The sequence below is a fragment of the Talpa occidentalis genome, unplaced genomic scaffold (assembly GCF_014898055.3).
Source record: "Talpa occidentalis isolate TD23 unplaced genomic scaffold, MPIMG_talOcc4v2.1 talOcc4.6, whole genome shotgun sequence".
Classification (NCBI taxonomy): domain Eukaryota; kingdom Metazoa; phylum Chordata; class Mammalia; order Eulipotyphla; family Talpidae; genus Talpa; species Talpa occidentalis.
The window spans coordinates 104924182-104949869 of NW_023604972.1; the positions used below are offsets into that span (position 1 = coordinate 104924182).

The 25688-nt window shown below is 32.7% G+C and overlaps 1 protein-coding gene across 11 annotated transcripts in view; it reads right to left on the reverse strand.

Annotated features, from left to right (window-relative positions):
- The window catches only part of KIAA0825 (KIAA0825 ortholog), a 388655-nt gene that overhangs the window by 138079 nt on the left and 224888 nt on the right, over positions 1-25688 (reverse strand). Inside the window, exon 21 of one of the 11 annotated variants that reach the window (XM_054688521.1) lies at positions 11251-12140. The exons of the other annotated variants lie outside the window; for them this stretch is intronic. Coding sequence (XP_054544496.1) covers positions 12101-12140 — 40 coding nt within the window. The 3' untranslated portion in view covers positions 11251-12100. Of the gene's footprint in view, positions 1-11250; positions 12141-25688 lie in introns of those variants that run through there. 11 annotated transcript variants of the gene reach the window in all.

The window sequence follows — 25688 nt, forward strand, 5'->3', positions numbered from 1 at the left end:
CCGGCCACAGGAGGAGGGTCCCGCAAGGCGCGCAGACCTCTCTTGCTGCCCGCTGCTCCCCTCAGCAGTGTACCTCGGTCCTTCTGCCTGCTCTGCTCCCTGCTCTGGCTCTGGTGAATTCTCTCACCCTCCCGCGCTTCTGACTGTACCCAGTGCTTGTATAAAAAAAATAAAATAAATCTTTAAAAAAAAAAAAAAAGAAAAACTGAAATTTTTATATGCAAGAGACAATCAATAATGGGTAATTCTTACCTAACTCTGCTTTGAAGGCAGTTAATCACTCTTTGCTCCAAAAGTATTGGTCAGGAAAACAATCCATTAACACATCCCTTATCTTTCTAATGGTCTTCAAATGTTTATACATGTTAAAAATCATGTGGAACAGAGCATATATTTAATTAGGAAAATTACATGTGTATAATTCTTAGAAAAGATTATATCATTAAAGATTAAATTATCAATGACTGCTACATAAAATTTTATTATTAAATGTTTCTTACTCTAAATCCAAACAAACTAAGGGTGGCTTACCAACACACATGTATTATTTAAATTGGTTTTTACTGGTGTGAACAGGTCAAAAGTCACACAAAAATTTCAAGAGACTTGCTAATGATGCATTTGACTTTTAGGCTTTTAGGGGTTGGAACTGACTTTCAGTTTTCTAAAACATTGAGATCATTCTCATCAGAAAGTAAAAATCAAATAGACAAAAAGTATTTCATGTTTTAAAACTCTCAGACAGACTACTACATATGAATTAAGTTATAGAGACACCAATTTCTTAACCATCTACTTTTTAGTATTTTACATTTCTTTCTTTGAGATGTTCTTTTTAGGCAAATAATCTAAAATGATAAAAAGTAATAGTTTACTTTTTGCAATAATTTGCCCAAACTATCAGAAACTAATTACCTATTTTAAACTAATTGCCAAATAAGGCCATCATCTATTAAATATCACGCTAATAATTTAAAAAATCACTGTCAACTTCCTATATATTAAATTGTCCAACACACTGCATTCTACAGGCATGGTTTGCACTCCAGCTGTAGCAGTAAAATTACTGAAACTGTAATTCTCTTAATATTTAAATAATATATTAAAATTTAATTTTCAGCACCTGGAAGAATCTGTTTGTGTGCCAGCAAATGAGGTAGCTGGGCCTGGAGCTCCTATACATATGGGACTCAAAAACAACCTATCACAAATAATTACTAAGCTAGAGCAGCTGTAGTCACCACAGTAGTCATTTACAAATCAGGTCAAAGTTGCCTGAATTCTTTTCCATTTTCAAGATAGAATGTGCATAGATTTTGCAATGTTTTTCTTTTTCGATTTTCCTCATGTAAAAAGTTTTTTTACTGATAATTGTAAATTGGAATGGGAAGGGCAGCTTTTAATTTTTTTTTGTAAGTTGGGCATGTTAAAATGAAATTATGCTCCTGATATCTCAGGATCTGTAAATGGCTTATACGAATATGCTGATCCAAAAGCATATGTATTTGTTAAATCTGTTTACAGGAAGTATTATATATTCCGTGAAGAAACAAATGAAAAATCTAAAGTACATTAACTGTTTTGTGTATATGGCTTTTTACACATCACACATAATATGAGCAAATACAGACATACAGGTCATTAGTAAGAGATTCTTCGATATATTCTATTTTTTAAAATCATGATGTCATTTGGTCTCTGTATAAAAGAAAAGGAATTCTAACACTTTCATTTATTATATTTGAACAAATTATGAGGAAGGGCTAGTAAACTGAAGATTCAAAAAATTATGTTCTATTTACTTTTATTTAGGCCTAACAAAATTAAACCTTTTAAAGGAATGTCTTATATTAACAAAATTCCTAAATTCACAGGCTTCTATGAAATTGGCTAGGTGTTATTATATCTCTTCTCTCTCATCTTTCAACATTCTTCATGTACTTACTGAGAAACAAAAACCCAGGAGAGCAGGAGACATATTGGGATTTTTTTCAATCACTCCAGGGAAATTCACTTTGTTTTACCAAAAGCTCCAGATAAAATGAAAATTAATTTGAAAAGTATATTCAGTAAAAAGATGTAGCGCCAATAAACATTTTAAGTAAAAATTTTAATTGCTTTGAGTTATTTTTTAAATTTCCAATTAGATTCTTGAATATAGAAAAAGGTGTAAAAGGTTGTTTTTGGAAACCATTGAATGGCATCTTACACCTGATATTGAGAAAGAAAATTAATTAAGAATTTTTGTCGGAGGGAAAGATGTGGATTAAGAGATAGGAAAAAAATGTACCAAGAATTTATACACTATTACCTTCAATCATTTTGATGCAAGTCATTCATACCACCACCATGCTAACAAGACATCCAATTTACTAAACAATGAATACTGAAAATACATTTAAAAGGTACAAATGACTGTCCAAAGAATGACACTGAAAAATATTAAGTAACAGCTCTACCTCAAGATAAGCCTCACCATTAAAGAGTTTTAATGAAGAGAGCCTTCAAAGGCTAAATCAGGAGGCATTGATTAGATTGCCTCTAACTTTGTGTTTTGACACCTTCGTCTTTCGTGGCATTATATTGTCTCTGTGCATCTTACAAAGGAAGCATTTTACTAGGCCCACACAAGAACAGAGACAGCAACGCTTATAAAAGAGACTGTCAAGGGTGTGAGCCAAAATGGGTCTCATTTGGATTTCAAGTGAAGAAAACTCCTAATGCATTTCATTACAATGTATGCGAACCTCTGAAAAGAAGGATGGATTGGGATTCTCGTCCCTATTAATTTATTGAAATGGATTCAGTTTTTTTTCTTGTATATCAAGAGAGACCATGTGTTTCAAGCAAGGTAACAATATTATAGTCCCAATAACCAAATATGCTATGATTCAGTATGCCCTTCTGTGAGATAAAAAGGATGCAATTTTCTTGATAATTGGGATTTGAGTTTAAAAATAAATCCTACAATAGCATGGCAACAAATAAATATTCTTTGTTACTATCAGTTTTAAAGATATGATCAAGCTGCTATACAACACAGGGATTGATTCAGTCTTTGTTACTAAAGCAGGCTTTTACCATTTGAAATCCTATTTTTCCCCTTAGTGCTGTCATTCACATATTGACTTTTATTTTCATTGAGGAATTGTGTGCATGATGTAATTAGGATAACACCAATGAAAGTCATATTTTATTAAAAGATCATGAAAAGACAGTAAGACAAAGTCATAGCATTTTAAGCACTGTATTGATGTCTACATATACCTTTCCTTATAAGAATGTTGTAGTCATCAAGGAACCTATTAGGCAATTTATGGTTAAAAAACAAAACAAAACCAGTGCTTACATTTGGCAGATTCTCCAACTATTAGAATGATATCCACAATTTAGAAAATTTCAATATCTAACCACAGAGAAATGTCATGATCTAATGCTCTTAAGACATCCTAAATAATTTCATAAATCCACAAGATTACAAATAGAAGACATATGCTCTCATTGCTCTTTAACACCATTAACATTTAGAGATGATTGATTATGTTATACCAATAACATTCAGTGAATTCAAAGCTGATGTATTTTTTATGTAAATCATACAACCTGCTAGTCAAATTAAAGGTTAAATATACATAAAGTCTTAGAATAAAATACAGATAATCTTTCACATAGAACATGGACCCAAGATATACATACTCAAATGTAATAAGAACCACAGATTCACAGGTTGCTTACTAATTAAATCCAGTAAACAGCATAAGCATGTCCTCCTTATGTTGTTACACATTTTAATTCCAAATGGGAATAATATATCCACAGCTAAGTAGAATTACAAAATATAGCTATAAAACACAATTGGAAATAAATATACATCTACAAAGTTGGAAAGAACCCTCTATAAACAAATTCATATTCATCATTTAAATTTTCCCATGGATGTGACTATAAAACAGGTGCAGTTAGAGCACATATAAACTAAATATTCAGCATGTACACATATGTGTGCATGCAAATATTCTAAGCAACAAAAAATACATGCAAAATTTCTAATAGCAAATCTTAATTAAGTATATGATTTTTGTAAGAAAGTTTATATATCTCCCTATAATACAGACAATAGAGGAATTTTGATGAATTGTAATTAAATTAGAATGATGTATGTTTCTTATTTTTACCTTGACAGTTCTTGTATTCTCAAGCAGAGAGCATTACACACAAATATACAGCAGGTTACTTGTTGAATAATGTATTTCAAGTACTTAAAATTACCAGGGAGTTGCCTTAAGATCTACACATGAATACATATTTGTCCTTAATTTTCATCATTGCATGTGTTCAACTGAATATATTTCATAATCTACTTACAAAGCAGTTAACATGAGAGGTTTTTTTTAAGGACATAACAAAGGTAATAATACCATCTTTATGATATAAACTTTATGACATTCTGAATAAAACTGACAAGTATAAAATTTGATCCATAAAATAAGTGATATACTTATGTTAATTCACCTTTTTAAAGATATTATGTGTTGCTCCATTTTTTTGACAAGGCTTCCATTCATACTAGAGACATGTTGAAAAACACTATATTTTCTCTCAATAAGGAAAATCACTTTACCCACTATCATGCTTGTTCTGTCTCAATAAAAAATCAATCATCAAATGCTTGCTTCCAAGTTTTACTTGTTAAACTGCCAATTTATGCATACAGTTTGGCTCAGCAGAATTTCACTCAGCACCATTTCTTTCGTTATTATAATTTTGTACATTTCATAAAATATTTTAAACTTAGGGGGTAGGGGAAATTATGCAAGTTTATATGTTGTGTGAAATATTTCATAGTATGGTTAAAATAAAGTGGTAGGATATAGTTTCAAATGATCATTTTTTTAAAGAAAAACTATATCTTTCTGTGGTTTTGCAAAGCAATAAAGGCCTGATTGATCCCACTGACTAAGGCAATTGAATCGGTTGTCTAAATGGTAGTAACGTCAATGTCAGATATGTGGTTATCTTTTCACTGGGTCCATTCTTGAATGTAAAAATCAGATGTTTGAAGGACATTTCACTGACCTGTTATGGCCTCTACAGCTCTAAAACACAATACTAGTATTCCATATATAAGTGCCACATTTTGGATAAAAACCGTTTCATCAATGATGCCTTTGCGACATCTGGCGGTACTTAGGATATATAAAAATTACTTTTTGTTTTTCCAAATCTATCAGTACTTGAAATTCCAGTCCAAAAGCCTTTGATACCCCCTAGCGGGGCACAGAAGCCCTCTGGCCTGTAAGCTAGGACTTGGAATACCATGAATCCATATGGTGCAAAAGGTCACAAATCTTGAGATGTGGTGACATCATGACAATAAGACACTTTCTAGACAGAAGCTGACCCATTTTGAATATAAAAAGGACCTTGATCACATGTTCCCACACATTTAAAACTATAGAGAAAAAGGAAAAATGCTAAGTGCTCTGTGCAAAGGCTGAACACTGATGTGTGAGGGCACCTGTCATTCTCACACTTAAGGAATACTACCCAGATTTTATTTCTGGCAAGATTCCTTTAAGTGCTCTAAGCGTACTGTTTTTTTATGTTATAAGTTGATGCTCACCAAGTGCTAATAGGGGGAGGAGGGTGAAGTGGCTGAATTACAGGGAGCATGCTTCTATGTACTCTTTGGTTCCTTTTTAAATTGTTAATCCAGCTGTGCTGGAGCTTGTTCTACATGTTTCTGCCTTTATATTTCCAACAGAGAAGCGATCTTGAATATTACTTTATGCAGGAAAAAAAAACTTTTTGGGTTTTTATTCTTGTTCTATAGGCAGTTCTATAGAGGAAGGGGGAATAAAAGCTCATTTCTACCTCTTAGTCACATTCTCTACAGGTATATTTGTGGTCCACGTTGAGAAATCATGACTTTGCTAATTATTTGCTCAGTAGGAGAAAATTACATGTACTATATAGTTGATTTTTCATTTATTCTGAATCTTGATGAAGCAGTACACTTGACAGCAATAAGATCAAATTCAAATATACTGTGTTGATTTTCCATTTTCAACCTTCTTTTCAAATATTTGTCTGAAAATCTATATTATTTGGGCTATAACCTAATTCTTTCAAGAGGCTTTCCAGAAAAAAGAACTCATGTTTTCTAGATTTTGTTTTATAATCAATATTTAATATACATCTCATTTCTGAGTTTTTCAAATGATTAATAGTTTATAGGCAGTCACTGTAATAGATAGTGGATTCACATTTCTTGACACAGTACAAAGATTTATTGTATTTATGTCTACATTGCTGAGTTGCAGCTAAAATTTTTTTGTTTCATAAGTGAAAATATAAGAACTCTTCCTTAAAAAATGGGTTTGATGTAATTGTAAAAATGTTCACACATATTAAAAAGATCTCAGGTGCCTTCCATTAGTTGTATACTGTTTTTAGGGTGACAATAAATTTCTTTGATAATGGAAATTTAAAATGGATATATTTAATTTCAAAAACTATTCCAAGGTCTTCACCTTAATGATAGAGGATCATATTGGATAAAAAAGAGATGAGCGATTGAGATTGCATTTTTCATTATAGTTTAAAAGAATTTTGCTTAATTGAAAAGCAGTGTACATTATTTTTTAAAAGAAATAGCAAGGGGGAAAAGTAAATGACCAATTATCACTTTTATTATTTGTTAATATTTTACTATGCAACAGATATTTGATAAATAATTAGATATATTGAGTAATATAATGACTATAAATCAAATACCATTTATAGCCTTCAAGTGCAATTTAATATGAAACTTTTAATGTTAACAAATTGTTAAAGAAATAATTCTGATAAAGGATAATACCAAATATATATTCCTTCTATCTATTATTAGATGCTAAATTAACAAAATAGGTTTGAGATATGACTATTGTATATATAGTTATGGTCATAATTCTTGAGTAAATTTTATTGCTTTATTAATTATTAAATATTTGCTTTAGAAAAAGATTTGCAGAAGATTAAGAAATTTTAATATGCAACTGCTAGGGACCATATCAAAAATTGTCAAAATAAATCCTTGTCTTCAACTCTCAATACAAAGAAAGGGAAGTAAGTTATTTTGTTTGATTAAATCATGTTGGAAGCAGCAAAATAAAATACACAGAAATATTAAGGAAAATGAGAAAGTAACATGTAAATAAATGAAAGATAAAAAATATTAGCTATCAAGGTATTGAGGGAGATCCAACATAAGCATAATTGGTATCATAAAGAAAATACTTCAACAAAAGGAACAAAGAAAATACTTGAAATTATGACTTCCACAAAGAGAGAGGATGAGAGAAATAGAAGGATAAGCAGCAGCAGCAACATATCTACTATTATCAGAAATTGAAAAAAAATCACTACAAACTCTACAAGCATTAAAAGGATAATAAAGGATTACTACATATAACTCTATCCACATCAATTTGACAATTTAGATTAAAGGGACCAATTTCTTGAAACACAACTACAACTTAAGACATCAATAACAAAAATAGACGTATCCTTAGAAAAAATGAATTCATACTTTTAATCTCCCAGAAATAAAACTCTAGGGTCATATGGCTTCAATACAATTGAATTGTACAATTCAACTGTACCAAACATTTAAGGAAGAAATAATAGGAATTGTACACAAAGTCTTCCAAAAATTTGAAAAGGGGAAAATAATTCTTCTCTGCTCACTCTATGAGACTTACTTTATCTGAGTAACAAAACCAGACAGGGCATTAGAACAAACCAGTACTTCTCATGAACACAAAAAAAAACCTTCTCCAAAATATTAACAAATTGAATCCAACAATATGCAAAAAAGATCATATTCATCAATAAGAGATTTCCAAGGAATGTAAGCATGATTTAACATTTCAAAATTAATAAATTTAACACAGTAATTAATAAGCTAAGAAAGGAAAAAAAATGCATGATCATATCAATACGGGAAACAATTTGACAAATCTCAACATCCATTCATAAAAGAAAATCAGATCAACTGATGAATTCTCTCACCCTCCCATGCTTCTGACTGTACCCAGTGCCTGTATGAATAAATAAAGAAATCTGAAAAAAAAAAAAAAAATCCAAGCAAAACAGAAAGAAATTTCAAAACCTGATGAAAAAGGCATTTTTACAACCCCCCACAATTGTTAACAATATATTTAATGGTGAAAGACTAAATGCTTTCACTATGACTAAGGAATAAGAGAGGCTGTCTGGCAGAAAACACAGGGGTTGGAGAAGGAAGCCAGCTTCTGAGAATGTTCCCTATTTCACTGCTGGGAGGAAACTCAGAAAATAGTGCAGAGGGGCATTGGACCCAGAGGATTCAGTGACGTAGGGCAAATCTAGTGCACATTTTGGACATCAGAGACCAACTCTGGCCGTGCTTCAGTGACCATGAAAGGACACTGAGGAAACTGAACTTCATTCATCAAAAGGTGAGTGTAAAGAGGTGTCTAAAGACTGAGATAGAGGTGGGAGCCTGTCATGCAAATCTTGAAACTGTGGTCCTGTGTCAGGTCAGTGATCCTGAGAAGGGGAGAGCTGATTAGTGTGATGTACAACCTTAACTGAGGTTAGAAATGTGTAGAGTTGGGTGCCCCAGATGAGCCAGGACCCCAATGAAGAAGAGGATGTAGAATGGTACTCCCCCTTTCCCATTACCTTGGAACATAAAATGATACTGTGAAATGTGACAGTGCAACTCCATAGATTGCAGAGAAGTGAATCCAGAAACCCAAAGAAGGCTTTCAGCAGTACCACAGACACAAACCTAGAAAGTTATAAAATCAGGAGACAAAACAATTGGCACACTGAATTCTCAAGAGGATATTTATTTCACCAAAGAGAGAAAAAAAAATCTCCAGGATCTAACCACAAATATATGGAAGGTCTTTTATTCCTATCAGAAACAGAGCTCAAGACTGCCATGATTAAGAAATCCAAAGAATTGGAAGAGAACACAGGACAGCTAACCAAAGATATATAAGAAAACTCTGAAAAACAAATGAATGCCCTGAGAAATAAAATTATGAAATGAAATAGAAACAGATGCTTTAAATAAGAAAATAGTAGAGGGCCTCCCCTGGTGGCGCAGCAGTTAAGCTCTGGGCTGCAAAGCTGCCCGCAGCCTGTGCAGTGCCGGTTTGATCCGGGCCAGCCGCCAGGGTCCCACATGGGCTCAGACCTCTCCTGCCGCACCCACTGCTCCCCTCAGCAGTGTACTTTGGTCCTTCTGCCTGTTCTGCTCCCGGCTCTGGCTCTGGTGAATTTTCTCACCCTCCCATGCTTCTGACTGTACCCAGTGCTTGTATAAATAAATAAATAAATCTTTTTAAAAAATTAAAATAATGACATGTAGGATGTAAATAAAAAAATAAAGGAGTTAAAAAATTTTGGAGAGAATCATAGAAGTTGAATAGACCAAATTCAAGATTGAATAAGATACCAAAGATGGTAATATATAAAGAATTTATGTGAAGAAGAAAGAGAATTATGAAAAATGAGGAAACACTTCAAGAATTATCCAACTCCACAAGGAAAGGCAATATAATAGTGAATATTCCAAAAAGGAAAGAGCGAGAAGAGAACGAAAAAAACCATTCAAAGAAATAATAGAGGAAATAACTTTCCAAACCTGGAGAAGGAACTAAATTTACAAGTCCATGAAGATAAAAAATACCTATTTACCTAAATAGTTACCTAAATGCAATGAGACCTACATCAAGACACATAGTTGTGAAAATTCCAATAGTTCAAGACAAAGAATACTGAAGCTGGTTAGGGGAAGAAGCAGATAAGCTATAAAGTTACACCCATTAAGATTACATTTGACCTACCTGAGGAAACATTGTGGGTAAGGAGAGACTGTAATGATAATATGCAAAATACTGAAAGAGAAAAACTGCCAACCAGGAATCTCTATCTTACCAGATACACCTTCATGCCTTAGAAGAAATAAAGGCCTTCTTAAATGAACAGAAACTGAAGAAGTCTGCCAACAGTAGCCACCCCCACCCTTCAAGAGATGTTAAAAGGCGCTCTTTTATCTACATTGAAGAGAATATCCACCAAAAAAAAAAAAAGGAAATAGAATCATAAAGCTAAGGACAAAATGACAATAGCAGAATCTCATATGTTAATGGAAAATGAAAATGGACTGAACTCACCAATTAAAAGGCACAAAATGACTGGTTAGATTAGAAAATAAAACCCAACTTTCTGCTGTCTTCAGGAATGCACCTAAGTTCCAAAAATATATATAAGTTCAGGGTAAAAGATTGGAAAGCAATCCTACAAGCAAATGGAACGCAAAGGAAGATAGGGGGAACCAAACTTATAGAAAATAAAATAGATTTCCAGCTTAAAAAAAGGTAACAAGTTATAGAAATCAACACTGTATAATAAGGTGACAATACATCAGAAAGACATAGCTCTTTGTGATATATATGTACCAAAAGAAAGAACATCAAAATACCAAAGAAATTATTGTCAAATCTGAAAACACACATTGCCTGCAATACAACAGTGATTGGGAACTTCAACACCCTACTTTTACCAATGGACAGATCAACCAGATAAAAATAAAGACGGAAACAATAGCCTTAAACAAAAAGACCACATGGGCTTGATAGGCATGTATAAGGCACTGAACTCCCTCCACATCTGAGAACACATTCTTTCTAAGTGAATATGGAATTTTCTTCAGAATAGACTACATTTTGGGTTAAAAAACAAGTATCAATAAGTTCATGAATATTGAAATGTTATCAAGTATTTTCTTTGTTCACAAACATATCGAATTAAAAATCAACCACAACAAAGTAGGAAAATATTATGTGGAGATTGAACTACTGAAAGACTATTGGGTTAACAAGGAAAAAAGAAGAAATTAAAAACAAAGCCAAGAGACAATTGAAAGTGAGGACATAACCTACTAGAACTTATGAGACTGATCAAAAGCAGTACTAGGAGGGAAGCATATAGCAATACATCAAGAAATAAGAAAATGTACAAATGAAACCAAAAGCTGTTTCTTGAAAAAATAAATAAACCTCTAGCTAGACTCACAAAGAAAAGGAGAAATAAAATAGAAATTTGAAACAAGAGATTTTAAACAGACATTTCAGAAATTTAGAGTATCAAAAGAGATTGCTATGACTATGTATATGTTACTAAGTTGAATAACCTAGATGAAATAGACAAATTCTTAGAAATACACAACCATCTGAGACTGAATCATAAAGAAATAGAAAACCTAAATAGACTTAAAAACATGCAAGGAAATTGAAACAGTAGCCAAAAGTCTCCCAAACAACAAATGTCCAATTCCAGGTGATTTCACTAGTGAGTTCTACCTAACCTTTAAAGATGAATTAAATAAATATCATTCTCCACTTCTTTCAAAAAAATCTAAGAAAGAGAGGATACTTCCAAACACATTATATGAGGCTAACATTAACTAAGACATCACACACCCTTATAAAAACAAACCTATAGACCAATTTACCTAATGAACATAGATGCAAATATCATTTAAAAAAACTTAGTAAACTTAACTCAGCTATACATCAAAAGGATCGATATACCATGACCAACTGGATTTATTCCAGGATGCAAGTATGGTTCAACATCTGAAAATTATTCACAACAATATACAGATTTAATGCAACCTCTATCAAAGTGTTAATGATATTCTTCAAAGAAATAGAACTATCACCCTCACAAACTTGAAACTATACTGCAAATGTATAGCAATGAGAACAGTAAGGTAGTGGGACAAAAACAGACACACATATGAATGTAATAAAATTGAGAGCTCAGAAATAAACCCACATTTATGTGACAATTCATCTATGAGAAAGGAGCCAGGAATAAACCAAAGGAAATGGAAAATCTTTTCAATAAATGGTGCTGGGAAAACTGGACAGCCACATGCAAAGAATGAAGCTAGATCACTATTTTACATCATTTACGCAATTTAACTCAAAATGGATTAAAGATTTGTAAGACCTGATGCTAAAAAACATATAGAAGAAAATACAAGCAAAACACTTCATGATATAGTCTTCAGTGATGTCTTCATGGATTCATCTCTAACCACAAGAAACAAAAGAGAAAATAAACAATTCAGATTAAATCAAACTGTAAACCTGTGAATACAGTTAAAGTCATAAATATGGTTAAAGTCATAAATAGGAAGAATTGAAATAGTATCTATTTGTAGAAGTTCCAATGGTATATGTAATGTACATGACAAAATTCACCAAAAGTTCAAAATAATTATGCTAAATATTGTCCACCTTCCAGAAAACAAATTTCCTATTGTTGATCCAAAGATGGAAAAATGAAAAGCAAACTATAAATTTAACAATAAATTTTGTAAAGGCACACCTTTTCTAATCATAATATTGGAAACTCAATTAGTGTGTTCTTTAAGCTCTGAAGAGCAATCCTCCTTAAATTTTGCAATGTTACTTAGTTTAAAATATGGAATCTGGGCCTCCCTGGTTGCCAAGGGGTTAAGCACCGCACTATGAAGCTATCTACAGCCACTGCAGCACCAGTTCCATCCCCTGACAGGGACCAACCCACATGGTGCAGCAGACCTCTTGTGCCTTGTCCACTGCTTCCCTCAGCAGTGTATTTCTGTGGATCTGCCTGTTTTGTTCCCCATTCTATTTCTGGTAAATCCTCTCACCCACCACACTTCTGGCCTATACCCCAGTTCTTGCATGCAGAAATAAATAAATCTATTTATTTATATGCATAAATAAATCTATTTATTTATGCATAAAAATAAAATAAAATAAAATATGGAATCCTATGTCAAAGAAAACAAAAGGTGTGTAATGATACACGAGGTTGTGATGCACTAACAACTTTAAAATTTTCACTATTTATATAGTTATTGAACCAAGTAAAACCAGGAATTATTCTGTTCCATTTATCCATCAATTCTTAAGATATAACAATTGTAGACATTTTATGTATGTTAATATATGGTTATTCCATTTCCCCGCCATTACTCTGTCACATACTTTAATAGTCAATTATTAAGTTTTATATTCCCTCTTCCCAAAAACTCTAAGAATTTGGGTAGAAACTACAATTTAAGTTTGAAAAAATAAAAAATAAAATTCAATCTTCATATTTAGAAATACACTATTTTCTCCATATAGTCATCTTGTTTTGAACACTTTAGTATCATTTTGCATTTTTGCTAATATAGATTCTGCATTTTCTCATAGAGCTTAGTCTATGGTAGAACCATTTATGTTTTTATTCCTATTTTTCATATTAAATTTATTACCACTATGTAAGAAAATTAGTAATTTGCACATTTATTTTAAAATTAGCTTTATATTTGACTTCTCATTAATTTTTCTCAGATTAATTTACATGAAAAAATCACATCCACAATTACATTTTTTTCTTTCCTCGAAATTATACATCTTAAAAGTGGTTTTTCTTTGCTTACCAGAAGAGCTAGAGCCTAAAAAATAATGTTAAATAATAGTGGATGATATTAAGCATCTATCCTTTTCCCATTTTAATAAGATCATCTCTCATCATCCTATTGATTAGAATGATGACAATTACTGGATTGAGATTAGATGTAAGGAATAGGACCCTCAGATTTAAAGTTTAGATTTTTATCAAGAATTCTGTTACATATTATTTATTCAGTGCCTTATTATCACTTGCTAAAGTTATCATATGCAGGCTTCCCTGGAGGTGCAAGGGGTTAGGCACCATGAAGCAATGAGCAGCTGCTGCATTACGAGTTCGATCCCTAGCCAGGGAGGTGACCCACATGGTGCAGCAGACCTCATCTGTCTTGCCTGCTGCTCCCCTCAGCAATGTATCTCAGTCAATTTGCCTGTTCTTCTCCCCACTCTGTCTCTGGTGAACTCTCAACACCCGGCACCTCTGGCCTACATCCCAGCTCTTATATGCATAAATAAATCGATCTTTAAAAAAAATAAAGTTATAACATGCATCTTTATTTAAACCTGCCACACTGCAATAATTTCAAATATTCACCACCTTCCTAGAATAGATCGACCTGAATTGTATTGCACTGTCCTTTTATTACTCTGTTCTCAAGTTCTCTAAAAGACATAGGATTGTATGAGGCGAAAAGTAAGACTGAGTTTAAAATATAGATTTTATGCTTGACAATAATAGTTTTAAAAAGGTGGAGGAGGGAATGGAGTAACCAAGAGTAAAGTTTCTATAATTTAGCAAAACTAAGTTAGTATTAATCTAAAGTAAAATGAAAAGTTGAATATTTCAATATCTAAATCAAGTACTAAAAATAACTCAAAAATAAAAACTCAGTTATGGGTTTAAAATGTTCTAAAAACAAGTCTCTTTCTGTTACTTACCATTAAATGAGATTTAATATATGCCCTTAATTTTATAAAGTTTATTTATATACAATCTTTCAGCTCTGACAATGCTCTAGTCTCTCGCACTTTGGAATCTGTGTATGTGTCCAACATCTGACAGTGAAAAATACTATCCAATTTTCTTGATACTGTAAATTAAATGTTATTTAGTGGTTAGTCTAACTGAGTTGTTCAATTTATGTAAAGTGACTAAAGATAAGTTTTGGTCCATATATGAAAATTAATGTGAATATTATTAGTTAATATGCACATTTATATGTGTTAATATTTTCACAGCTCAGGGTATGAGTATTATTCTTAGGTAATTTTAAGTTCATGGCAAAGGAAAACAATAAAATGATCAGAATGATTTTGCTACTATGTGACTAATTTGTTAGGAATGCAACAAAATCATTAATTACTCTGATATTAGGAGAAAAAGTTCATGATGGACACATATTAGCTAGTCTATTAGGCACATTAAGCTAACTTGGGGTATCAAATATAAACTTCAGATAAAAACCTCCATAGATTCAGGTTGTAGTGGGGAAAAAGTAAAATATACAAAAATGTGCAGTTTGCAATATTCAAATCATACAGTTATTCACCAGTGCATTGTATAACCTAGAATTGAAGAGATTTGAGATGTATTAAGGATAGACCAGAACATAGTCTGCATAGACCTACATTCATTTGTTCTTTTTCTATTTTACTAGGCATAAGTATACTCGTAGACCAGTAATAATTTTACTGATAGTCCTTCAGTCAAATTTGTTTCATTTTGTTGGTGAGTGGAAAACTATTAATGATTTAATTGAAAAAGGAAAAGCTTCAGGGCCTCCCTGGTGGTGAAGAGGTTAAAGACAGTGCTATCAAGCTATTGCTAGCCACTGTAGCAGGAGTTCTATCCCCAGCCAGCCAGGGAGCTAACCCACATGGCACAGCTGACCTCTCTTGTCTCAACTGCTGCTCCCCTCAGCAGTATATTTCAGTAGATCTGCCTGTTCTGCTCCCCACTGTCTGGTAAATCCTCTCATCCCCCGCACCTGTGGTTTACTCCAGTTCTTGAATGCATAAATAAATAAATCTTAAAAAAAAAAAAGAAAAGTTTCAAACAAAGATGGTAATACTGTTTATAATAGAAAATGCTACTTTAATCATTACAGATAAATAGAAACTTCATAGAGAATATCAGGAAAAATGTACAATGTAAACATATTCTAGAAATGTGTGAACAGGATCCCTTTTCTTGATATCTTTAAAATTCTATTTTTCAAAACTGCTAAAATTATTCATTTTATAATACAGACACCAAACAAAACCAGCTCACACTGGTTTAGAAAAAAATTGTAATGGAAATAAACAATAATCTAAACAGAATATGAAAACATACTGAGAGAAATCAAAGATTCATAGAGGTAATACGCCACATTCATGGCTGGAAGAATATATATCTCTAAATATATATTTAGATATTTAGAGATATCAATTATCTCTAAATTAATCTATAGATATGATATAAATTCAAATAAATTCCCTCTCCTCATAGAAATATAGATAGATGATTTAAAATCACTCCATGACTTTGGAGTAAGAAAATATTTCAATGAGACAGAAAATCAATTAATACCCAGAAAGGAATATTTTATAAATCCTTACTCATAAAAATTAAAAACTAAATATACCAGACTCTTCTCCATAGAAGACTAAGTTATGGCCAATAGGCACACAAAAAGATGTCCACCACCTCTTTGTACTGGAAAATGGCAACTCACAATCACAATGAGATATCACTTCATACCTACAAGAAGAGCTGCTATCCAGAAGAACAAGTATTGAAGAGGATGTGGATAGATGGGAACTTGAACTATTGAGAGTGTTAATTAGCCCAGCCACTGTGGAAGGTGGTATGGGACTTTTTCAAAACATTAAAAATAGAAGCACCATGTGATCCAATTATCCCATTTCTGGGCATTTATGTGAAGAACATGAAAACACTAATTTCATGAAATATATGTAGCCCTCTTTCCATTGCAGTTTTATTTACAACAGCTAAGAGGTAGAAACAACCTAAAATTTATTTATAGAGACATGACTGAATAAAGAAGATGTGTGATAAACACACACCGGACTACTACCAAGGTATTAAAAAAAGGCAGATAATATCATTTTGTAACTATTATGCTTAGTGAAATAAGTCAAAGAGAAAGATGAAACATGGTGCAATTTCACTTATTTCACTTACATGTGGTACGTACAGAAACAATGAAATAAAATAAAAATGGACATTTAAAACTACAACTTTAAATTAGTCCTTATCAGAAGGGAAGAGGGAGGAATGTTTGGAAAAAGGGATCAAGTGTATGGTGAAGAAAAGAATGAGACTTTTAGTGGTAAACTTAATTGGGTATACACAGATGTTGATTTATAATGATGTACATCTGAAACCTTTAAAATATTATAAATGAATGTTCCTTCAGTTCAAGAAAACGACTTAAAATTTCTATTTACCAAAAATGCATGATTAAGAAAATGAAAAGTGAAGCCAATGAGTAGACAAAGGTATTTGCCAACAAAAGGTTTATATGACCCCAACTATTTATACAACTACCCATGTATTTATATATATATTTTCATTTAAGTCAGAGAAGACAAAAGATCAATTGAAAAATGGGCAGGAGACTTAAAGCCATTTCACCAAAGAGACTTCCAAATGCTTAATACATTTATGAAAAAAATATTCACCGCCAAGGTAATCATAGCTATCAAAAAGGCTAAAACCACATTTGTACTGGTGAGAATATTATGCAGTGAGAACTATATACTTCTGGCAGGAATGTAAACTGGTACAACAACTTTGGAAAATAGCTTGGCATAATCTAAAATTGAACATATGCATAGTCTATGACCAAGAAATTCTAATTCTGGGTATATCAGTAAGAAATTACCCACATATATACCGAGATTCACGCACATAAGTGTTCACAGAAACATTATTCTTAATAGTTACAATTGGAAATGATCCAAATGTTCATTGACAATGTAATGGATAATAAATTGTATGGAGTCATACAATGGGATACTATACAGCTATAAAAATGTATAATTTCGAAATAAGCCAAAAAGAAAAAGAAAAATACCGGATGGTCTCACTCATAGCAGGAATCTAGAAAACTTAAATAAGGGATCAGGAAAATGAATAACTATAAGTGAAAATCAAAATCAACAAAAAACTATGAACCAGAGACACTTTTTGGGGGGTGGGAGCCGGGAGGGGAGGGGCTGGGGTCAGAATGGGGCATGTGCAGTTGTATGGGGGAATATAAAAATAAAATTTATTATTTAAAAAAAAATGTATAATTTCAGGGCCTCCCCTGGTGGCGGCAGTTGAGCGATGGGCTGCGAGGCTGCCCACAGCCTCTGCAGCGCCAGTTCAGTCCCCGGCCGCTGGCGAGGGTCCCCCCCCCCACACACACACACAAAAAAGTATAATTTCAGTTATATATAACTACATGTATGAAACTCATAAACATAATGTTGGGCAAAAGAAGACAGAATGAAAAGTAAACATTATAATCTCATTTATGTAAAGATTTTTTTTTTAAGATTTATTTATTTATTTATTTATACAAGCACTGGGTACAGTCAGAAGCGCAGAGGGTGAGAGAATTCACCAGAGCCAGAGCTGGGAGCAGAACAGGCAGAAGGAGCGGAGTACACTGCTGAGGGGAGCAGTGGGCGTGGCAGGAGAGGTCTGTGCGCCATGTGGGACCCTCCTCTGGTGCCCGGGGAGCAGCCGGGGATTGAACCGACGCTGCAGAGGCTGCAGGCAGCTTTGCAACCCAATGCTCAACCGCTGCGCCACCGGGTAGGCCCTATGTAAAGTTTTTTAAAAGAGCAAATTTTGGGCCTCCCTGGTGGCACAGCGGTTGAGTGCTGGGTTGCGAAGCTGCCCGCAGCCTCTGCAGCGCCCGTTCGATCCCTGGACTCCGGGCAAGGGTCCCACATAGCATGCAGACCTCTCCTGCCGCCTGCTGCTCCCCTCAGCTGTGTACTTCCTCAGTCTGCCTGCTCTGCTCTTCGCTCTGGCTCTGGTGAATCCTCTGACCCTCCCATGCTTCTGACTGTACCCAGTGCTTGTGTAAATAAAAAAATAAATAAAATAAAAGAGCAAATTTACAAAAACAAAGCAACCCAGAAAATAAGAGTTAGCAAGGATATGGAAAAATTGGAACTTTTGTGCACATTGTTGGTGAGATTCTTAAATGGTGCAGTTGTTGTGAAAAACAATATGGTAGCTCCTCAAAAAGTTCAACAGAATTACCATATCTTAAGGTAATTCCACTTATATCCAATAGAATTGAAAGCATGGATCTGAATATATATATATATATATATATGTATATATACACACACAGACACACTCATTTATTATATAATGTTACTCATAATAGCCAAAAGGTGGAAGAATCCATCAACAGAAAGCAGATAAACAAAAAAGTAGTATGCACACACAATGGCATATTACACAACCTTAAAAAGGAAATTATGACACATACTACAAAATGGATGAGTGTTGAAGAAATTATGCTAGACAAAATAAGCTAGTCACTCACAGAAAGTACATTATAGCATAATTCCATTTATTTATGGTGCCTAGACTGGTCAAATTCATGAAGACAGAGAGTAGAATAGTATTTGCCAGGGGCTGAGAGAAGAATAGAGGGGTTATAGTTAAATTGGTATAGAGTGTCAATTTGGAAAGGTAATGTTCTGGAAATACAGTTCTCAGCATAGGTGTTGATGGGAAAAATAATGTGAATGTGCTTAATGCTACTGAAATGAACATTTAAAAAAGTTAAAATGGTAAATTTCGTGTTATGTATATTTTTCCACAATAAAAAAAAAATTCTGGACTATAGTGTTAGTAGTAAAGATAGTAGCTAATCTTAAGTGTTTGGAAGGAAGCAGGGAAGTCCTTTGAGGGAGCTTCAAGGGTGTGCGTGATGTTCTGTTTCTGGATATTGGTTGTCAAGTGTGGTTAAATGAATGTTTGCTTTATGATTATTTATAAATTTTCCCATTTATCATTTTGTTTCTTGTATTTTACAAGTGAGTAAAACAACATATACGTGTACATATTTCATACATGTTCACAAAAAAAAATTCACAACTTGTGTTTTGTGAGCTATGGTGAAAATGACATGGAATTTGGAGTCAAACAACTATCTCGGACATGAATCCTAGCTTAACGGTTTACAAACTATGTGACAGCAAATTCTTTCTTTGAATCAAATTTCTTGTTTTTATAATTAAGAATATAATATGTGTTTAACAGAAAATTTTCAGAATCAAAATTTTATGCAAAAGTATACATGTTGCCAGCCAATAAGCAAATACTCAAAACATATCAGGTCTATATTCTTTCCAGTGGAAGACATATTTCTCCACGTTTTAAAATCAGTAGTGGTCAAAACTACTATTGTGTGAAAATCAGCTATAAAGAATGCAGATTAAGTTGAAAACTGCCCAAAATTCAGGTATTTGAGAGAAGCTGTAGTTCATATTCTTATTTTAATTGATAAAAACAGAAAACAAGCAAACTGGACTTGTAACTTTGCATCAAAGATATAGTTATGTTTGAAAAATATGAACAGACAATAAGGTCATGAAACAACAATAAGACAAATATTTTTAAGGAGCTATTAGAATAATGAAAGAGAAGATTTATTTTTAAAAACTGCTCCTACTTAACATTTTTAAAGATTCCTTTTGTATCTAAAGACAATGGGACAGTCTTTGATTTTTCTATATGCCATTTACAGAGATACAAATACATCCAGATACAAATGCATCCAGTTTCACCTAAATCTGTTAAATCACCCATATAATTATACCACTAGAAATCATTATACCTTATTATTAATAATTTCATTAACACTTTACTGCTATAAATCTGGATGTATTTAAATGCAGTTCTCAGAGTTTTTATTATGACAAGCAAACATTTCCATATTATTGGGAGGGGTGTATAATTACTAAGTTAAAGTAATAGAAAATTATTAGGCGATAACAATATAGATTTTAAAAATAAATAGATTTATTTCAAGGTATACTTTTCAATGACTTAATGACAATATCTTTTTTTATATATCATATTTCCATTAAAATGAAGTTAATTCAGTCATATATTCAATCTCTGATGAGGGTATGTTGTTACAGTTCTTTCTCCTACTCTTTACTGACAAGAAAATTGTTGCTAAAAGTTATGCACTAACACACACAAAAAACTGCGTGGGAGCAGGGAGAAAATTTCATGAGTATGCGCAAAACATGTTTTGAGACAAATTTGAGCACACACATTTATTTTTTAAATGAAAATTTAACTTTGTCATACTATTGCATACTTTCTAATATACCAGATGGTATTATTAGTAAATAATGTAAAAAAATTCTCTATCAAATTAAGTTAAACAAGTATTGTATGTGAGAATACACAATTCTCATTTTTTCATTCTCTTTCTATTCCTATGGTGTTATCGATCCTTCAACTATTTTCAAATCAAGTAAGTAGTAATTGAGGACTCCATCTGTGCAATTATCTACGTAAATTAGCTTGGTATATCCCTGCCAAGTAGTCCCAAGATAATCTTTTTCCCCCCAAGATAATCTTTGGTATATACAAGATTGTTTATCAGTTTGTTCAATTTTATTTTGGATACTGTGAAATGAGTTGTTTAATTCAAGTAATGGACTTCATAAGGGACAGTGGAATTCCCAGCCATTTTAAAGAAAATTCCTTCTTTCTTCAATATTAAAGCTTTAAAAAGGTTAAAATGAGGCCCTTTTAGAAGAACATTAGGACTTCACAATTGAACTGCCTGCTAATATATGAAAATACGGCTTGTAAATTTTTTTTATGACTAAGGATGTGTCATACTTTTTTATACACTCTGTCTATTCTTATAATAATATTCTTATATTCTTATATTAATTATTATATTCTTATAATAATACATTCTGTCTATTCTTATAATAGACAGGATATGTGTAACATATCCAGACTTACTATAAAAATGATTGTGATATCACTGGGCTTTGTACATTTAATACTCACTTAGCTTTGTTTAGGAGATCAATTGCTTATCCCAAACAATTTTATTAGGGTATTTTAATTCTACTTTCAACTTAGTGTTTGTTTTATTTGATATGACTTGAAATATTTAGACAATTAGAGTTTGTATATTTTTTTCACATGAGAATTATTACAATAGTATTTGTTGGGATGATATTTGAAAGGCAGATAAAATCTATTAAGAGAAAAGAACATTCCACTTCACCTTAGCCTAATGTTTCTCAAACTTGAATGTGCATATGAATTACTAAGTATTTATAAAAATGCATATTTTCATTCAGTAAGTCTTAAAGGTGTCCAAGATTCTGCATTTCTAACGCTGCTATTTAAAGGGACAAGTTTTGAGAGGAAAGGTTCTAGATATAGAACCCATTTTGAGTCAAATAGACCCCACCTTTTCTCAGAGCTTCTATAATGAGACTTCAAGATAAAAATTAGGCAGCCTACCTCAGTTCTCAGCTAAAAACACTCACAGACTTCTCTTTATATATGACAGCAAAAACAAAAACAGCAAACGACAAATAGCATCCTGTTCTCTCCTTATTGATAACAAACAGGAAAAAAGGCATCTGCTGATTGTTGTAATGACCCCACATTGCAACACTCTGAAAACTCCTGTCAACCAACACAAAATTTCAAACAAATGACCCAAGCTTATTCCCCTGCTTGATCCTTTAAAACCCTCTTATGTTCTGTCCCTAATGGAACACACCTTGGGAGTACCCCTTGGTTGTGAACCTGTATCAAGATCTCTGTTCTCAAATGAACACTTAATTGTGGGCTGATTATTATCTAAATTGACATAGAAAACTCACACAACTTATAATTGCAGCATGCTTATTTCTGTTTCTTCTGCTCAATGAGCATCGAAATGCTATTCAATGTTTTAAAGTTAATAAAATGGAAGTTCAATGAGGAAAAAAATGAATCATTCAGTATTATGTGTTGGCTTCTATTTGTATAAAAAGGGTAAGTGCATGTTACCATAGAAGTTACAGGATAAATTTAGAAATGTCAGACCTATTTAGAGTCATCATATATATTTTACTGGATTTCGTTGAAATCCTTGTCCCACACAAAGGTATGTATTTTTTCATTTGAAAACTTAATGTCATTTTGTTGCAAGGCTCCTGATAAAACCACATATCAGACTTAAGGTTTAACTTGACTTCTTTAGAGACATGCCAATTTTTTAAAAAATACAATAAAACAAAATTATATTCCCTAGTGATCAAAAGAAAGAGAAACACAAAAAGTCAAGCTGTTAATTTGGAGTAGAGAATTTCTCTTAGTTAAAATAATTGCATAGCCCTTCCATTAAAACACATCTACAACAGTTACTTATGAATGAAACCCTGAGTGGTAAAAATGCAACTCCCATGCATACTAAAAAGTGGACGTTCATATTTATAAAGCTTTGAGATAGGCAAATTTCATCCTCTACCCTTTCATGTACCATAGGACAATAGATTTTTAAAATAAAGGAGAGCAAATAAACTGTATTAGAAAAATGAAGACATGAAATTTTTTATGAAATAACAAATCTGTTTTAAAAATGTGAATGTTATATAATAACATAACATTTCATAGATATCTTAGAGGAAATTTAGAGTTTCAAATTATAGTTAAAAAACAAAAGAATTGGGAGTTTTTCTGTGTTAAAATGTTTATGGATGGGTCTAGTTTGATAATTTAGCCTGTCGGATGTGACTTTCACAGTCTGTTGGCAGTTTGTAGGCAAGCCATCACACCTGTGACTCTGTGGTTGATTAATGAGTCTTTCAGCTCATTGCTACCATCTGAAAAGGGGCTATGGCCTTTTTGAGCTTCACTGGTTTATTCGCCTTAAACTGCTGTCCTGCTGAGGTATCTTGGATAAAAAAAACTCACACCTGGTTAAAGCTAATGAAAACCTCAATATGTCATTTTCTAGACAAGTCAAAAACATGTAAAACTAGACAAAAGATGTATTCAAGTAACAGGAATGTAGTTTTGTCACAACCTGCCAATCCGAAGAGTAACACAAAAAGCTTTCCTCAATGACATATTTCAGTGTCAACTTTTAGAGTGGTAACACTGAATTCTCTATGCTGTAAGACTTCTACAATGCCTGCTCTTTTGCTATATATAATATCTATGTTTATCAGAATTAGAAAGGTTCTGGGTCATAATGAGATATTCAGTTGGCTTCACTTATTTGCAAAAAAAATTAATCCAATCGGGAAAAATTGAAGCCTTGCTTTAAGATCCCACCTCAGTTGGTCCAGGAGAAGTGGTAATCTCATCACTTTTTCTTGTATGCAAGGCAGCCCCGCAACTGCTTCCTCCTTCAATTCTGCTCTGGAGACTGGGAAGTATTTTAAAACAAAATACTTAGTTCCCACCTTATCCTCTAAAATAAAGTGTGAGCTGGAGAAGGGAAGGAGGAAGGCAGGAAAGCAGAGAGGTGGGGGAGAAAAAAAAGATAGGACAAACTGAAAGAGCAGATAACTAGAAGCTTGCTGCAAAAACAGGCTAGAACTGAGCAAAGTGGTAGCAGTGAGGGAAACAAGGAAGAAATAAAAAATTTTCCCTTCTTGGGGCTTCATCATCATTTTCATTTCTGAAACACTATAAATTTCTAAATTATCAACAATATTTAAATACTAATATTCATCTTAGGGTAAATTCCTGTTATTCTTTAGTGAGTGGGCCATCAATTCTTCCACTGGTTACATATAAAGTACAAGGTTAGTTCTATTTAGTGGCATAGGTCATAACAACACTCTCAATACTATGAATAAATGAGCAGCAAAGAAGCCAAGGTTTCCATTCCAGCAATTACATTTTCTGATCCACGATATCAACAAAAGTTTGTATCAATAAGTAGCCCCCTGAACAGAAGGATACACCTGCATGATTTTCTGGTGCAGTTATTCAGAATTCTACCACCATGTTTCGATTTATCTGAAATGAAACTGACTAAATACTGTTTCTATGCATTTTTTTTTCAGAACAGTAAAAGAAATATTTTCTTCTATTTTACTATGGATAATCTTTATCATCACAATTATTTACTAAGAGTAAATCTTCATTATTATCACTATTACTATTTTTCTAATTGCCTATTTGATACCCATTCTAAGAATCATGGAATGAAAAATATCCAGTAGTCTACTAACTTTCATTTGTAACTGTGTCATGTTTATTTGGAAGGATTGATTTTGGCTGATAAAAATATTGATTTCCTCAAGAACTTAACTGGAAATGTCCATGATGACATTTTAAATATGCACAAACTGATCATTTTAACAATTTTTCAGACTGTTGTAGCAGTAATTTCTATCTTGAATGAAAAGTTAAATCAGATTCAAAAATTTTAAAGTTTGCTCTACCTCACAGGTTAATTGGCTAGTGTGAGCCCCAAATATTGTTTTGTTCTTCTTTTATTACATGCTTACCAAATTTCAATGTATGCCCAAGTCTAAGTACCACTGGGCTATATAATAATCCTTTTTAGTTTGCTGGCCTAAAAGAATATAGCACTTAATCCTATCAGAGAAAAGAGATTTCCCAAATTAAGTTGGAAAATGAAATCATCAGTCTTTGGGATTCTTAGATCTCTTACTATAGTGTGTAAGAAAATATTCTGGGCTACAAGTCAGAAATCATGGGCTTGAGTCATGCTCAGATACCTACTAGCTCTGTAACTTCAACCAATGCCTTAACACAAATATTTTCTAAATTACAAAGTTAAGAGAAAGAGTCTTCCCTTTAAAAGCACATTCCCAGATAATTTACAAGAGTGCAGAATGTGGTTCCAAATGCTTATAAAAGTACTCCTAAATGAGAGTACTTATTTGAATCTGCATACCACAGTAGGATGAGCAAATGTGTATCCCTTAAACCATTATTTTCCTCTTGAGTCTGTGTCAGACATTACTAATTGATCTCGGCACTACAGAAAAGAACACTACCTAGCTGTAACTTGCATTCAAGATAAAATACTTTCTATTTAATAGTTAAGTCTTTTTTTTAGCTGTGGAAGGAATTCAGCACATGTCACCCCAAAATATACTCTTGGGATGTTGATTAATCTGCACTAAAGACACTTGAAAAACAGCCAATACAGAGAA